The 19242-nt window shown below is 42.2% G+C and overlaps 1 protein-coding gene across 1 annotated transcript; it reads right to left on the bottom strand.

Moving 5' to 3' along the window:
* Positions 1-17413: 17413 nt before the first annotated feature.
* On the bottom strand, positions 17414-17965 carry LOC142176128 (GDSL esterase/lipase At5g55050-like). Its single transcript, XM_075243203.1, has one exon. The coding sequence runs from the start codon at positions 17963-17965 to the stop codon at positions 17414-17416; it is 552 nt and encodes a 183-aa protein (XP_075099304.1).
* Between the last annotated feature and the right edge of the window lie 1277 nt (positions 17966-19242).

The raw sequence follows: 19242 nt of genomic DNA, 5'->3' as shown, positions 1-19242 counted from the left end.
TAGATTAACACTTCATCATATAAAAACTCTTCACTTAACTCACTTCAGGAGAACCATAGTAACACACAGGTGAATTCTTATAATCGTGGAATATGCAAATCTCTAAATAGTGGTATAAGCTACAATAGCCCTTCCAGGATCTGCCTACACATAATAGGCCATAACAGTAGAATACTTCTGAATAACATCAATTACGGCGGCCGACCGGCCTCATACGTACCGTCACAAATCACTTGCATAACTTGGTCTCGCTATAGGAACTGATCACCACTACCAATATGCCAATTCAACTATGGCTAATCAATCTATCTTCTTCCAATTTATCCTTGATTGCCTTAGAAATAATAATAACTCCATTCAACACATGACATACCCTATCCGCACTCATCTCGAGTGACCTTTAATCACGAGACCACGCTGTCCCCAATCCCACAAACCGTTTCATACCTCCCTTGTGCGCATATTCACATCCTCAACCAGTATGCCCATTCTGATAATCCCCCTACAAATCTGAAGTCTTTTCTCATTTTCCTCCCAAATGTTACACTGCGAGTCAAAACATCATAGAATATTCTGGGCCTCTTCTCATAAGCTGCTACAAAAGCTTGATTCTTAACCGTACTTGTAGGCTCGAAATCATTAGGTACCACACTTTAACTTTTGAATTCACTAGGACCGTTGTTGAGAGCCACCCGCTCTGACTTGGCCCCGAATATAATCAACTCTACGAACCTTCTAGCACATGAATACCCTCACGACGAAGCACCCGGCAGAATCACTTCCCTTGAAACCCGCATCCATACAAGTCATAAATCCTAAATCCTTCCCCGAGTCTGAAAATGAGCCAATAAGACCAACTACAGCACACCTTTAACAATTCCTTTGCTCAAATTACCACTTATGTTCTTTTCCCGCAACTGAAATAACCCATCAATATGCTAATAATGAGAAACCTCGCAAGTAGTTAGCCATGCAACCCAATCCTAAGCGGTGGGACTCTCCCACTTAGCTTGAATCCACTATTACACAACTTTGGAATTCACCAGGATTCTTTATCTCCTATTGACATAACCTTGCGCAATCAACCGCAAAAACTCTCGAAATCTTTCTGTAAAACCCCCTTTTCATACTCTAAATCATTAACCACATTCGCACGACCGATCTCTTTGCTGTATAACCAATAGAATTCTTCACAGAAGCTTCGCCAATCCATGCGACTACCGAGCTGCTTACTGGAGATAACCCACCTATGGAATTTACGTGCCAATGTCTTTCAACGTTGCTACATGGGATACAATCACTACGACATCAATAACCCATCCTGAGTCTGAGCTTACTCTCTAGCTGCACAAGTCCATTCACCCCTCGTGGACATCAATTAAATGTGCGGCAACATCCTTCCAATTCAAAGTTACGTTGTATCCTTCTTCATTTCTAGTAGCACCTTTCCGTTATATCAAATCTCCTGTCGCATAATAGCCCATACTTCAAATTAGATCCGTAGACCCCAATCATCAATCACTAAAATTCCCAAGTCGTTCCAAACTCTCCTTAAGGTGCATAGTCATCCTAACACAAATTCCATATGCAACTCCGCCACTCCCCCACTTTGGAGGAACTCACCCCTCTAATCGACCACTCGACCTTTGCTTCTTATACCTGTCCTTCTAGAAATTTTAACCACCGCCTGACACTCCCTACATGTCCTTCCTCATCCTTTGCTGCTCAGTTGTTTCCTTAGTAAAATCTATCTTCTTAGCACTTGAACCACAAATCGCTACTAACTTTAAACCATTTCGGAGATCATCTTTCTCGAGTCGTCGACATTAGAAACACCGATTCAATCCTGAACCACCTCACCCCGCGATATCCAACAGTCGTTTCTCCAATATTATTTCACAATATCCTACCCCCAAGGGAATATTGCAGAAGACCATAACACCAACGAACTTAACATATACAATTGAGGACGACGACACTACACCGCAGATGAAAATTCCACTACACTCGAAAATACCAAGTCTCGTTTCTCCATCACCCCAAATCTGGACATTCATAGGCCAATTGCTTTTCCTCCGTCGGAAATGAGATATCTGATCTCTGAATCGTGCACTGAGTAGACTTCCTTTCAAATCATTCACTGCCCCAACACATAGGCAAGTATCCTACCACCAAGTCAATACTGTGCAATAACCAATCATGAGCATCATAGCAATCTGTGCATAGCCTTAAAGCTCTCAGGAATACTGTTACTGAGCCAAAATGACAAGATATCCTTCCGCAAGGCAACGACAATAGCCCAATCAACTATTCAGGGAGAAACATCCCGCACCACATCGGTAGTACCATTACAATTCTTCAATTCTCAATTTATAGCAAGTGGTTTGCATCGCATAAGATCGAATAGGAAGGAATAAAGGCATAAGCCTCAAAGGAATCAAACTGTACGATGAGGAATCAAGAAGGGAAGTTCTCCTAACAGCCCCGTAACCTCTCGAAGATAAGTACAGGTGTCTCCGTACCGATCCGCAATACTCTACTAGACTCGCTCATGACTCATGAGACCTAAGGGAACCTAGCTCTGATACCATGTTGTCACAACCCAAATTCCACTAAGGGTTGTGATGGCGCCGGACACCGCTGTTAGGCAAGCCAACCAAAATACTTAATTAATTTTTGTTTTAATAATTTTTGAAAACTATGATTTTCCTTCAATTTTACCAGTAAAAGATAATCGTTTCAGATAAAATATGAATGTTAAGAATTTAATACAAGATACCCCATAATCATCCCAGAACCCGGTGTCACAAGGGCATGAGCATTTACTAGGGAATGAAATAAAATACAGTAACTGTCTGGAATACAAAGTAGACAGAAATGATAACACAGTAAAATACTCTGAAGGGGACTCTGCTGGTTGCGGGTCGTCTCGATAAATGTAACTCACCTAAGTCTTTGTATCAACCCTGCCACTATGCCACTAGCCACATATGAACCTGTGCAACAAAAATGTACAGCAAGTGTAGTATGAGTACGAAAACAATGTGTACCCAATGAGTATCCCATCTAATCTTGAAGAAGTAGAGACGAGAGGTCGACTTCGACACTTACTAGTGGTCCAATGAATATAGTACAAATGTGAGAAATTCATAGATTTCATAAAGCAAAATTAAACTCATAAAATCGGAAAGCGGGTTAACAACTTTTCAAATAATAAAGGATTTCCAAAGATTTACTTTTCATTATCTTTATCAATTTATCTCTGGCCAGAAAAGGAAATTATCAACATTTAAAAGTTCTCAGGCAAAAAATACAAGCATGCGCATATCATGCCGAGGTCGTACGGCTGTCACGACCCATTTCCATAATAGGTTATGATGGCGCCCAACACCATTGTCAGGCAAACCAACGCGGAAATATTAGTGAATTCTTATTTTACTTACCAAAAGCGGTTATAACACTTTTCTTAATTTAACAATTTAAAACAGGTGACAATGAGCAAAATTTAATAATAACTATACAACCCAAAAGAACTATCTACTAATGTGTGTGCCAAAATCTGGTGTCACAAGTAGTGAGCAACTAGTAGAATGTACAAAAGAATAAAATTATCCTACTGTCCGGGATAGAATAGACCCCATCAAGCTGTTGAATGGCACGGGAAGGGAGCAGCTCACCGTGGAAATCTCGGTCTATGAATCACGGTCGCGCACCAGTCTGATAGCCAAATATACCTGCCTCAGATCCTATACAATTAAGTACAGAAGTGTAGTCTAAGTACATAAACAATATGTACCCAGTAAGTATCCCGTCTAATCTGGAAGAAGTAAAGACGAGAGGTCGACGTGACACTTACTAGGGTCAAGTAATATAACAAAGTGTTCTGCTAGGCATAGTAGTCACAAATAATCTACAGTTTATAGCAAGAGGTAATAAGTCATATTCTTAACAATTTTACAGTTAACCATACTAATTTCAAGTATTCAGCAGAACAAGTCATGGATAAGATTTCACACACACACACACACACACACACACACACACACACACACACACACATATATATATATATATATATATATATATATATATATATATATATATATATATATATATATATATATATATATTATGCTGAGGTCAACGGCCCGATCCAACAGAAAAATTATTGTGCACTGCCAGAGGGTTGAATGGCGCAAACCATAGATACATCTATTTCTACCGAGGCGATCGGACCGATCCACAAATATCAATTAATATCAAGAAAACATATGAATATGCATTTAATTCTAAGTAAATTCATACAAGTGTCCAACAAGTGTATACATTCGCTTATATTCCTTTCCAAGTCTCTAGCATGCCCTAAGTGATCACATTAGCACGAAAATATAGAGATATTCACAAATATAACATGATATGAGTCCTAGACTACCCGAACAATTAACATAACAGTAGTTACGCACGTACTCTCATCACCTAGTGTGTATGTAGCTCCCGCATTTAGAAGCAAATTACTCAATTATTACACCTATGGGGACAATTCCCTCTTACAACGTTAGAAAGGAGACTCACCTCGCTCCAAAGTGTACTTCCAATACCAAGAACGAGCCCAAACCCTCAATTCAGAGCCGAGTGATCCAAAACTAGTTAAGTGAGATAGGAACTAGTCAAAATAAGCTCACAAGATCGAATTCTAGCTATTTAAGCCATTTCCCAACCATTAATACAAGTTTCCTAAAATTCGACCCCGGGCCCACGTGCCCGGATTCCAAAATTTTCCAAAGGAAGTTGTTCTCTATAACCTAAGGATCAGTAATATATGATTTCTAATCCATTTAATAACCAATTTCGTGGTAAAATCTAAGTTTTATTAAAACCCTAGATCTAGCTCTAACCCCTTGATTTCTCCAAATCTTTAGGTGTTAATCTACCCAAAACTCGAGTGTTAAACTTAGAAATAAGGGGGATGAACTTACCTCACGATGCTATGTGGAAATCCCTTCTCAAGAGCTCCAAAATCGCTCAATACCTGTGTGTCAAATAGTCAAAAATGGCTGGAGATCAACTTAAATGAAGCTTACTGCTTCAGCAGTTTCCACATCTACGGTCCTACATCTACGAGAGGAGGCCGCATCTGAGGAATTGGCTAAAAGGGTTGGGACCGCTTCTGCAATCTGGAAGCCGCATCTGTGTAGCTACTTCTGCGGCTAGTGGAGCCGCTTCTGCGGTTTGGCTTGGCCAGCTCTGGGCTGCATCCGCGAGGGTACGACCGCTTCTGCGGTTTCGCACCTGTGGTCGATGAACCGCAGGTGTGGTTATGACAGAAGCAGATGCTTCAGCACTTCTCCAAATTCCCAACTTCACTCGAGCCTCGTCCGTTTGATGCTCGGGGCTCCCGGGTCCCGCCCGAACATGCCGACAAGTCTGAAATCACGGGATGGACCTACTCGAACCTTCGGAACACCTGAAACTATGCTAAATCTAAGAGTCACCCCTAAAACCAAATGAACCAAACTTATGAACTTCAAGTTCTTAATTTTAGCTGAAACGTCCTAAAACTAGTCGGATTGACACCAAATTTTACGGGCAAGTCTTAAATGATATATCAGAACTGTACTGGGCTCCGAAACCAACATACGAGCCCGATACCTACAGAATTGCTCATTAATTAGTTTTCTTTATATCCTTAGAATTTCTGATAAAAATTCATTACTCGGACTAGGGACCTCGGAATTCAATTTCGGGCATACGCCCAGGTCCCATATTTTCCTATGGACCTTCCCAGACCGTAAAATCACGAATCCGGGTCCGTTTGCTAAAGATGTTGACCAAAGTCAAACTTAGCCTTTTAAGAAAATCCTAAGGAATAAAATGGGCATATTTCACTCCAAACTCCTCCAAATCCCGAAACAACCATCCCCGCAAGTTGTAAATTAGTTAAAGCAAGCGCGTGAAGTTTTATTTAAGGGAACGGGGTTCTAAAAGGCAAAATGACCAGTTGGGTCGTTACATTCTCCACCTCATAAACAAATGTTCGTCCTCGAACGGACATAGAAAAGTACCTGGGCTGCTGAATAAATGTGGATATCTGCTCTGCATGTCCTCCTCGGACTCCCAGGTCGCCTCCTTGACTGGTTGGCCCCTCCACTAGACTCTTACCGCAGAAATCCTCTTGGACTTCAGCTGGCGATCCTGTCTATCAATAATGGCAACTGGTTCCTCCTCATAACCCAAACTCTCATCCAACTGAATAGTACTGAAGTCTAACACATGGGACAGGTCGACATGATACTTCCGAAGCATCGATACATGAAAAATCGGATGAACTCCCAATAAGCTAGAGGGTAAAGCAAGCTCGTAAGCAACCTTCCCAACTCGCCTCAACACCTCAAATGGGCCAATAAACCTTGGGCTCAGCTTGCCTTTCTTCCTGAATCTCATAACGCCCTTCATTGGCGAGACTTTCGAGAGGACCTTCTCGCCAACCATGAATGATACATCACGCGCCTTCTGATCCGCGTAGCTCTTTTGTCTGGACTGAGCTGTGCGAAGCCTTTCCTGAATCAACTTTACCTTGTCCAAGGCATCCTGTACCAAATCTGTACCGTATAACTTAGCCTCACCAGGCTCAAACCACCCGATAGGATAACGACAACGTCGACCATATAAAGCATCGTATGGAGCCATCCCTATGCTAGACTGATATTTGTTGTTGTATACAAACTCCGCCAAGGGCAAGAACTGATCCCACTGCCCTCCAAAGTCAATCACACATGCTCTGATCATGTCCTCCAAAATCTAAACTATCCTCTCCGACTGCCTAACGGTCTGTAGATGAAATGTCGTGTTAAGCTCCACGCGGGTCCCCAACTCACCCTGAACAACTCTCCAGAAATGTGAAGTGAACGGAGGGCCTCTATCTGATATGATGGAAACATGCACACCGTGCAACCAGACTATCTCCCTAATGTAAATCTGAGCCAGTCTCTCCAAAGTATAAGTAGTCACCACCGGTATAAAGTGTGCCGACTTGGTCAATCTGTCGAAAATGACCCACACCAAATCAAACTTCCACAAAGTCCGCGGCAACCCAACTACGAAATCCATGGTAATGCGCTCCCACTTCCACTCTGGTATAGGCATCTGCTGAAGTAGGCCACCCGGCCTCTGGTGTTCATACTTGACCTGCTGGCAATTCAAACACCTAGCCATATACTCCATTATGTCCTTCTTCATCCTCCGCCACCAATACTGTTGTCTCAAGTCACGATACATATTCGTAGCTCCCGGATGAATGGAATATCGTGAACTGTGTGCCTCTTCTAGAATCCTCTCCCTTAGACCATCAACATTAGGAATACATAGACGACCCTAGAGTCGCAAAACACCATCCTCGCCCATAGAAACCTCCTTGACACCTCCTTGAAGCACCGTCTCTCTGAGAACTGCCAAATGTGGATCATCAAACTGTCGGGCCTTGATCTGCCCCAATAATGAAGACTGAGCAACAATACACGCAAGGAATCAACTGGGCTCCGAAATGTCCAACCTCACAAGTCTGTTAGCCAAGGACTGAATGTCCAAAGCTAGTGGTCTCTCCTCTACTGCAATGAATGCCAAGCTACCCATACTCTCTACCTTTCTGCTTAAGGCATTCGCGACCACATTTGCCTTGCCCGGATTATGAAAAATGGTGATGTCATAATCCTTTTGTAACTCAAACCACCTGCACTGCCTCAAATTAAGATCCTTCTGTTTGAACAAATGTTGTAAGCTGCGATGATCCGTATAAATCTCACATGGCACCCCATATAGATAATGCCTATATATCTTAAGAGCATGAACGATCGTGGCCAACTCTAGATCGTGCACAAGATAATTCTTCTCATGAACCTTCAGCTGGTGCGAAGCATAAGAAATAACTCTCCCCTCCTACATCAATACACATCCCAATCCAATGTGCAAAGCATCACAATATACCGTATACATCCCTGAACCGGAAGGAAACACAAGGACTGGTGTTGTAGTCAAGGCTGTCTTGAGCTTCTGAAAGCTCGCCTCACAATCATCGGACCAATGGAAAGGAGCACCCTTCTGGGTCAATCTAGTCAGATGTGATGCAATAGATGAAAAAGCCCTGCACAAATCATCTGTAGTAACCTTCTAACCCTAGGAAACTCCTAATCTCGGTCACCGAAGTAGGACATGGACAACTCTGAACTGCCTCAATCTTCTTGGGGTTCACCTTAATACCCTCTCCTGACACAATATGCCCCAAGAATGCCACTGACTCTAGCCAGAACTCACACTTGGAGAACTTAGCATATAGCTTCTGCTCTCGCAAGGCTTGAAGCACTACCCTCAAATGTTGCTCGTGCTCCCCCAGGCTTTGGGAGTATATCAAGATGTCGTCAATGAAGACGACAACAAATGAATCAATGTAAGGCCTGAATATACTGTTCATCAAGTCCATGAATGTTATTGGGGCATTAGTCAAGCCAAAGGACATCACCAGGAACCCATAATGGCCATATCTAGTCCGAAATGCAGTCTTCGGAACATTCGAGTCCCGAATCTTCAGCTGATGATACCCTGACCTCAAGTCAATCTTGGAGAACACCCTAGCACCCTGCAACTGGTCGAACAAATCATTGATATGAGGCAACTGATACTTGTTCTTGATGGTGACTTTGTTCAACTGGTGGTAATCAATGCACATCCGCATAGTTCTGTCCTTCTTCTTCACAACTAACACTGGTGCACCCCAAGGCGATACACTGGGTCTAACAAACCCCTTTGCTAACAACTCCTCAGGCTGCTCCTTAAACTCCTTCGGAGCTATACAGTACGGTGGGATAGATACGGGCTGGGTGTCTGGAGCCAAATCAATGCAGAAATCAATATCACGATCCGGTGGCATGCCAGGAAGGTCAGAAGGGAAACACATCGGTGAACTCTCGAACTACTGGAACTAAATCAATCGTCGGAGACTCTGCAGTGGTGTCTCGAACATAAGCCAAATAAGCCAAACACCCCTTCTCGACCATTTTCCGAGCCTTCAGGAAAGTGATAACCCGACTAGATGTATCAACCGTGGAACCCTTCCACTCCAACCTCGGCAACCCTGGCATCGCTAAAGTAACAGTCTTGGCATGGTAATCTAGGATGGCGTGATATGAGGATAACCAATCCATGCCCAGGATGATCTCAAAGTCGATCATATCAAGCAATAGAAGATAAGCACTAGTCTCAAAACCACATAATGTGACCACACAGGACCGGTAGATCTGATCCACAACTACATAATCACCCACAGGGGTGGACATATGAACAGGAATGCCCAAAGGCTCAGGAGAAATAACCGGGAAACGAGCAAATAGAGATGATACATATGAATAAGTAGACCCTGGATCAAATAATACCGAAGCATCTCTACCACCGACGAAAATAATACCTGTGATGACAGCATCTAAGACCAATGCATTTGGCCTAGTCGGAAGGGCATAGAATCTAGCTGGGGCGCCGGCTGGCTGGCCTCCACCGGACTAAGCAGTAGTCGGCTGACCTCTCCCTGCCCTCCTCCTCTAGGTGGTGGGGTAGCCGGTGCTAAAATCATAGGCTGCTGACCCTGTTGTACTGCCTTGCCCCAAAGCCTGGTGTAATACCTCCTCATATGGCCAAGGTCTCTGCACTCGAAAGAACCCTGCAGTGTGGCGGCCTACTACCCTGATTGCTGACCCTGATGGCCTGTAGACCCACTGGAAGAAGCCTGAATAGCTGGTGGAAGGTAGGAACTCTCTGGCATAGCAGTGAAATAAGAATCAGAAGAGCCCTGAGGACCTGAATACCCCCCGGAGGAACATTGAATAGCTGGCGGGCGATACGAGCTATCTGGCATGACGCTGAAATAAGGACGCGTTGGAGCACCCCAAGCAGGTGGTGGTGCTGAATTTGGGGGTCTATTGGGCTGACCCCTCCCAAACTGACCTTTATCCCTAGCTAGGGCACCTCTGAACTCTCCGGAGAATCTATCCCTCTTATTCTACTGCATTTGTTCTCTACCCATCTGGCAATATCCCTAAATCATGCGAGCAATCTCTACCACTAGTTGATACTCTGTACCCAACTCCACCTATCGAGCCATGCCAGATCGAATACCGGGGTGCAACCCCACAACAAATCTCTGCACTCTCTCTATATCCGTGGGAAGTATCATGAGGCCATAGCGAGACAACTCAAAAATCCTCACCTCATAATCGGTCACAGACATCTGACCTTGCTCAAGACGCTCAAACTGATACCATAGCTCTTCCTTCTCAGGGGGTGGAATGTACCTATCCAAGAATAACTGTGCGAACTGACCCCAAGTGATGGGAGGAGAACCTGCTGGCCTGCCTAGAACATAGGACTGCCACCATCTACGGGCCCTGCCCTCAAGCTGAAAAGTAGTGAAGTCAACTCCATGCGACTCCAATATCCTCATGTTGTGCAGTCTGTCCCTGCACCTATCTATAAAGTCCTGGGCATCCTCATGATGCTTGCCCTCGAAGACCGGAGGGTGAAGCCTAGTCCATCTATCCAATAACTTTTGCGGATCGCCATCCGCAGCTGGTCTGGGCTGGGGTGCCACTGCAGCAACTAGCTAAGCCCCATCTGCGGGTCGTGCACCTGGAGTCAGATACACTGCAGCTGCATGACCAAAAGTCTGAGTAGTAGGGGTCTATGCTCCCTCTCCTGCCTGTGATGTAGCTGGATCCACTAGAAATAAACCAGTCTGAGTCATAGAATCCATGAACCGCAGCATACAGCCCATGATCTCCTGGAATCCCGGTGCTATCATAAAGTATGTCTGGGTAGGCTCAGCTGCGGGCACCTCACCTTACTCCTCGATAATAGGATCTCTCGCAGGATCTACCGGTGGTACCACTGGGATAACTCTTGGATGCCCTTGTCCCCTACCTCAGGCCGGTGCCCTCCCCCAGCCTCTAGCAATTGGGAGAGCAGCTCATCCCGGGTCTAGAACATCAGCCGTACATGTCCTCACCATCTGTGAGAGAATAGAAGAGGGAAATTTAGTATACCAACCACTGCACGATAGGAAATTAATAAAGAGTAGTTTTTCCTCACACCCTATAGCCTCTCAAAGATAAATACAAACGTCTCCGTACCGATCCGCAAGACTCTATTAGGTTTGCCCATGACTTGTGAGACCTACGCGAACCTAGTGCTCTAATACCATGTTGCCACGACCCATTTCCATAATAGGTCATGACGGCGCCCAACACCGTTGTCAGTCCATCCAACGCGGAAATATTAGTGAATTCTTATTTTACTTACCAAAAGCGGTTATAACACTTTTCTTAATTTAACAATTTAAAACAGGTGACAATGAGCAATATTTAATAATAAGTATACAACCCAAAAGAACTGTCTACTAATGTGTGTGCCAAGACCTGGTGTCACAAGTAGTGGACAACTAGTAGAATGTACAAAAGAATAAAACTATCCTACTGCCCGGGATAGAATAGACAGCAAAAGTAAAGAAAGACCCCATCAAGCTATTGAACGGCACGGGAAAGGAGCAGCTCACCATGGAAGTCTCGGTCTATGAATCAGGGGCGCGCACCAGACTGATAGCCAGATATACCTGTCTCAGATCCTATACAATTAAGTACAGAAGTGTAGTATGAGTACATAAACAATATGTACCTGGTAAGTATCCCGTCTAATCTCGAAGAAGTAGAGATGAGAGGTCGACGTGACACTTACTAGGGTCAAGTAATATAACAAAGTGTTCTGCTAGGCATAGTAGTCACAAATAATCCACAGTTTATAGCAAGAGGTAATACACACACACACACACACACACACACACACACACACACACACACACACACACACACACACACACACACACACACACACACACACACACACACACACACACACACACACACACACACATATATATATATATATATATATATATATATATATATATATATATATATATATATATATATATATCAAGATCGAATTCTAGCTATTTAAGCCATTTCCCAACCATTAATACAAGTTTCCTAAAATCCGACCCCAGGCCCACGTGCCCGGATTCCGAAATTTTCCGAAGAAAGTTGTTCTCTATAACCTAAGGATCAGTAATATATGATTTCTAATCCATTTCATAACCAATTTCGTGGAAAAAACTAATTTTTATTAAAACCCTAGGTCTAGCTCTAGCCCCTTGATTTCTCCAAATCTTTAGGTGTTAATCTACCCAAAACTCGAGTGTTAAACTTAGAAATAAGGGGGATGAACTTACCTCACAATGCTATATGGAAATCCATTCTCAAGAGCTCCAAAATCGCTCAATACCCGTGTGCCAAATGGTCAAAAATAGCTGGAGCTCGACGTAAATGAAGCTTACTGCTTCAGCAGTTTCCGCATCTGCGGTCAGGGGACCCAATTTGCGGTCCCGCATCTGCGAGAGGATGCCACATCTGCGGAATTGGCTAAAAGGGCTGGGACCGCTTCTGCGGTCTGGAAGCCGCATCTGCGGCTAGGGGAGCCGCTTCTGCGGTTTGGCCTGGCCAGCTCTAAGCCGCATTTGCGAGGCTACGACCACTTCTGTGGTCTCACACCTGTGGTCGACCGACCGCAGGTGCGGTTATGACAGAAGCAGATGCTTCAGCTCTTCTCCAAATTCCCAACTTCACTCGAGCCTCATCTGTTTGACGCTCGGGGCTCCCGAGTCCCGCCCGAACATACCGACAAGTCTGAAATCACGAGATGGACCTACTCGAACCTTCGAAATGCCCGAAACTACGCTAAATCTAAGAATCACCCCCTAAAACCAAATAAATCAAACTTATGAACTTCAAGTTCTTAATTTTCCTCTAACGAGCCGACACTCCTTAACACTACTCGGATTGACACCAAATTTTGCGGGCAAGTCTTAAATGATATATCGGACCTGTACCAGGCTCCGAAACCAACATACGAGCCTGATACCCACGGAATCACTCATTAATTAGTTTTTTTTAAATCCTTAGAATTTTAGATTAACAATTTCGGATAAAAATTCATTACTCGGGCTAGGGACCTCGGAATTCGATTCTGGGCATACGCCCAGGTCCCATATTTTCCTACGGATCCTTCGGGACCATCAAATCATGAATCTGGGTCTTTTTGCTCAAGATGTTGATCAAAGTCAAACTTAGCCTTTTAATAAAATCCTAAGGAATCAAATATGCATATTTCACTCCAAACTCTTCCAAATCCCGAACCAACCATCCCCGCAAGTCATAAATTAATTAAAGCAAGCGTGGGAAGTTTTATTTAAGAAAGCAGGGTTCTAATAGGCAAAACGACCAGTGGGATCATTACAACCCGATCCAACATAAATGTAAAATGTGCACTGCCGAGGGTGCGCGAACCATAGATGCATCTATTAGCCTGCTCGCGAATCATACATGCGACGCGGTCAAATTTAAATAAACAATAGCCCTGCTCGCGAATCATTCATGCGACGCATGTAGACATAGAAATACATGCTCAAACAGTCAATTAAGAATTTATCGGGAACGTTTATCCAAATAAAAGCCAATTCCCTTTTAGCGGTTTAAGAAAAATGAAGTTTAATCCTTTAAGAAACTCATTCACCAATTCGATAGGATTTAAGTAATTCATCTGTCAATAAGATTACAAATATTCCAAGTATAGCATGCTTTTAGTTTCTAGACTACCCGGACTTACACATAATAGTAGCTACGCACGGACTCTCGTCACCTCGTGCGTACGTATCCCCCACAAATAGGAGCACATAACCAATTATTTCACCTATGGGGATAATTCCCTTTTACAATGTTAGAAAGGAGACTCACCTCGCTCCGAAATTTCCATAACCGGCTTCCAAGCCCTTCCAACGACTTCAATTGATGCACAATGCCCCAAAACTATTCAAACAACGGGCAAACCAATAAAAATTCACTCTAATACTTGTAACAATACAAATTATATAAGTTCCCAACTCCGCTCGAAAAGTTGACCAAAATGCCCTCGGGCCCACGTGCCCGGATTCCGAAATTTCTCAAAGATAAATTCTACTCATAGCTTTACTAACTCAAATATACAATTTGCTCTAATTTTCATGCTCAAATTCAAGGTAAAAGTCCAAAATTTTAAATTCTAGGTCTTCCCCAAAATTCTAAATTTATAGTAATTTTCCATGTCTAAATCCATGTAAGATCACATATTTAACTCAAAAATAGGAAGAAATCACTTACTTAGTGTTGCTTGGTGAAAATCCCTCCTTGAGCTCTCCAAAATCGTCCAAGCCAAATGAAGAAATGGGCCAAAACTCGTGTTTAAAACAATCTGCCCAGACTTCATTGAGTTGCACCTTGCGTTATGCAGGTTGTACATCCTATTACAATTTTCCCCTGATGTACACCTTCTGTTAAAACGCCCATAACTCCTTGTGAAAATATCCAAATGACAAACGGTTTGAAGATTTAGAAACTAGACTCGAAGATCTTTCATTTGAAGGTTGCACACCATATAACTCTTTATATATTCCGAGATATGAGCTTCTAAAGTCGGCTTCATGGATCAGAAAATTATGTCGAAACTGCTCCACCAGCCATATTCAATCGATCATAGCTTTCTGATAAAATGTCTAAATCATGAATGGTTTAACTTTCTGGAAACATGAATGCAAGAGCAACAACTTTTATGTTTTACAAATTTTCATATTCCTTATAGATTTTGAGATATAAGCTTCCAAATTCAGCTCCGCGATTGCACTAGTTGCTGTCAAAACAGCTTTCTGCAGAAAATTTCAGCAACTTTTCATTCCGTTAACCTTCCGAAATACACCCGAGGCCCTCGGGACCTTAACCAATTATACCAACATGTACCAAAACATGATACGAACTCGCTCGAGGCCTCAAATCACATCAAACAACGTCGAAATCATGAATTATACTCCAATCCAAACTTTATGAACTTTGAAATTTCAAACTTCTACATTCGATGCTGAAACACATCAAATCACGTTCGATTGACCTCAAATTTTGCACACAACTCATATTCGACATTATGGGCTTGCTCCAACTTTCGGAATTGGAATCCGACCCCGATATCAAAAAGTCAAACTCTCAGTCAAACTTCTCAAAAACCTTCAAATTTCTATCTTTAGCCAAATGACTTCAAAATGACCTACGGACCTCCGAATTTACTTCTGATCGTGCTCCCAACTCCAGAATCACCATACGGAGCTATTCCCAAACTCGGAATCCCAAACGGACATTGATAACACTGAAATACACTTCAACCCAAACTGATGAAATTTCTTCCAAAATACTAACTTCCACAATAGGCGCCAAAACGCTCCCGGGTCATCCAAAACCCGATCCGGGCATGCGCCCAAGTCAAAAATCATCATACGAACCTATTGGAACCTTCAGATCCCGATTCAGAGGTCGTTTACTCTGAAATCCAATCTTAGTCAATTCTTTCAACTTAAAGCTTTCGAAATGAGAATTACCTTTCCAAATTAACTCCGAATTCCCCGGAATTCAATTCCGACCATGCGTACAAGTCATAATACCTGAAGTGAAGCTGCTCATGGCTCCCAACTGCTGAACGATGCGATAGAGTTTAAAACGATTGGTCAGGTCGTTACAGATGCGTTGCATCCAACCTTGGAAAAAAGGCTATTTGGTGCACCCTTAGCAGTGAAGTCGGAAGAAGGCATCCACCTTAGCATCTGCACCTGGACACAGCAAAGATAAGGGAACAGAGGGTGGATGCGAAGTTTTCACGCCCCAAACCTAAGGAGGCGTGGCTGGCACCCGGTGCCGCACTGGCCCGAGCGAACCACTCTGCAACTCTTTTTATTTTCTTGTAATTATCATGGGCCAACATGGCCATAACTTGTAATGTATAACTGTAAGTGGGCAACACTGTATCAATAAATTATCATTCGTAAAAATATGAATACATATGGGCCGTTTAGGCCTCTGACATACTGTACAAACTGAACCTTTGTCTACAAAGCCTCTAAGATTATTTGACATCAAATGGGACAGGGTACCAGCCTACCCATAAGTGTGTAGCAATATCCTGACACGATGACTCATAAAACTCGGTTGCACTCCAAATGAGGTGGAGTCTTATCGATCCCTCGCTGAATACCAATTTCGTTTACTGTAAGGGCTCGTCAAACTGATTATCTATACCTATAGGCATGAATGTAGTGTCCCCAACAAAAGGACGTCAGTAGAAATAATGTACCGAGTATGTAAGGTAGAACTGAAATATAACCATAATTCAACATTAATTAAAGACATATTGTGACAAAAATTCAGGCCTATGCAAAATAATCTAGAGTATTAGAAATGAAACTATTGACAACAGAATAAAGCTTCGAATAATTTTGGCTAACACGTAAGACCTAAATTATTAATTCGGTCTGAAATGTTATCATAGTGATTTATTAAAGGCCTTATCCCACAAAAGGAAAGACTGAAATTTTAAAATCAACACTTGCACTTTTGGAAGTTATATCTCCTATACAACTGTTCAACAATTACTACTTTCATTTTCTTTAGAAAATTTACCAATACTATAATGCACATGTAAATTTCTTTTCTTTATTAGCCATGTATTTTCTGTTATCTTGCAACAAGGAAATTCATATATCTGAAATCACATCAACTGGAAAAACAAAGAAATAAAAGAACTTGCCTAAGAACAAACTTCATTTTTAGAACTAGAATAACTTTGTAAATAATGAAATATTCATAGTATCATGCATATGCATATGTATGTCATGTCGTGCATAGGTACATGTATTCATAACATTATCAAGCCTGTGAGGGCATCCCATCATATCATCTCGGCCACTGTGGGCAAATTATCAACGTATTCCAGCTGATCAAGTGGTGGTGTGTATATAACGTCGTAACCTTTTTCCATATCCCATATACATATATTTACATATATACGCGTATATAACGTCATATGGTGCCACTGTGGGCAAAATCATCAACGTATACCAGCTGATCAGGTGGTGGCGCGTATATAACGTCGTAACCTTTTCTCATATCCCATATACATATATTTACATATATACGCGTATATAACGTCATCTGGTCATGGGTCAATGCACATGTATAAATGAGTGAAATGCATGAAAAATACATAATAATCTCAATATTCCTTCCGGATAAACTTTTTCAACTGTGTATTATTCTGAGACCCACGAACAGAAGATAATAATATTTTTAAGGGGGAATCAAGAATATAGACACCTCTACTATTTTTATGAATAGAGTAATTTATGGAAACTGTGTGTTTGCTCTTTTCTTCCGTATAATTTAGACCATGCCAAAAGAAAGAAGTGAGGGACTTAACATATCTGAGCCGATTCTGTTGACAATCCCTCACCCCTAGCCATTAGACATAAAATGAGCCTTCTTCTCCATAGGACTTGAACAGTAACGTGACTGTTTCTCTTAAATTTTATCTTTCTTTTTTTTTCTCTTTTTGAGCTTTCCGTCCACTTGCAAATATCAAAAGGAGTTCCATTGGTGCTGTTTAAAATTCCAGCTCCTCCCGAGGTAAAGCTTACACCTTCCATAAAGAGGCTATCCTTGTTCGAAAAATACGGTGTAGGTGTTGGTAAACCAACGTTTTCAGCAAGAAAATCAGCAGCATTTTTCACATTACTGAATCTTCCTGTTGGTTTGCCACCAGGGTAATCAATGCCATTGAAAGGAAAATTAGCCCTAAATATTGTCTGAAAATAATCGTTGTTCCCTACATCTACTTGAGAGTCACCAAACACATACATGGCCGTGACCTTTTGTGATCTTGACATATTCAATTGCAAAAGCAAGACAAGTGCAATTAAACCACATGAACATAGCAGTTTAGTCTTGTCGGAAGAGAAGGCAGCCATTCTTGTTTTATTCGCTGACAAAGTGACACCTTTCCATGTACTATATGAGTCACTTAGTGACCTTTTGACCACTTTATGGGCTGCCACATTATTGGTGGGGAAATTTTTAAATCTTTATTCAACTTATTAGTTAATTAGTTAATGTCTGTCACGATCCTAAATCCGGACTCGATCGTGATGGCGCCTCTCATGAAGAAAAGGTCAGTCGACACTTACCCATTTCAGTTTTAAGCAGTTAACAATGAGAATTAAGTCTAAAACATGATAAATAACCAAACATTTAAGTAGTCAACCGTACAATATGCGGAAGAACAACCCAACACAGCCCAATACCGGGGTGTCACTAGTCATGAGCATCTAAAAATTCGTAATAAGACAAGAAAGTCTACAGAGTTCAATACAAAACTAAAACAAGGAGAAATCAGATAGGGTAGAAGCTCTAGGCTGCGAACGGCGGCAGCTACCTAGAGAATCTTCGAATCCATCTGAGCTGGAAAAATCAACACTCGGTAGCGGGACCAGATGCGCCTGAGTCTGCACACAAGGTGTAGGGAGTAAAGTGAGTACTCCAACTCAGTGAGTAATAATCATAAATAAAGACTGAAAGCATAAAATCACGTAAGACATATTATAGGCTATAATGAAGCAGTAAAACAGGTAAGAACAATAATTCAGCAAAGATATGTAAAATCATATAAGTTCAGTTTAAACTTCAAGAAATGTCTATTCAACAATTAAACAGGTAAATGACAGACAAATAAAACAGATAAGCACATAAAGGATTATCCCTCGGGCACAATGTCAACAATACCAGCCCCTCGGGTTATATCTCACATCACAATGGGTACCCGCGCTCACTGAGGGTGTGCAGACTCCTGGAGGGGCCAATTACTGCCCAAGTGCAATATCAAACCATCTCGTGGCATCATCACTAGGCTCTCGGCCTCATATCAACAAGTCATCTTGTGGCGTATAAATCTCAGGCCCTCGGCCTCAAAATCATAGTCAATGTTTCCTCACAACATAGGCCCTCAGCCTTACTCAGTCAAAAATCCTCACAAGCCACTCGGGCAATATTAAAACAAGATTCTCAGCCCAAAATATCATTTAAAAAATTATTTAAGTGTTAAAACATAGTAAACATGCTTGAGTATGAAAACAGTGGAATATAGCATGACAGAGTTCAAGTATAAGGTTAAAACAGTGAGGAAATATCAATAAAAATCTTCTAAGGGTTCAAATAGTTGGCACAAAGCCCAGATATGGCATTCAGCCCA

This window comes from Nicotiana tabacum, chromosome 22 (assembly GCF_000715075.1).
Source record: "Nicotiana tabacum cultivar K326 chromosome 22, ASM71507v2, whole genome shotgun sequence".
Classification (NCBI taxonomy): domain Eukaryota; kingdom Viridiplantae; phylum Streptophyta; class Magnoliopsida; order Solanales; family Solanaceae; genus Nicotiana; species Nicotiana tabacum.
The sequence above is the reverse complement of the archived record's forward strand: the minus strand, read 5'-3'. Positions and strand labels throughout refer to the sequence as shown.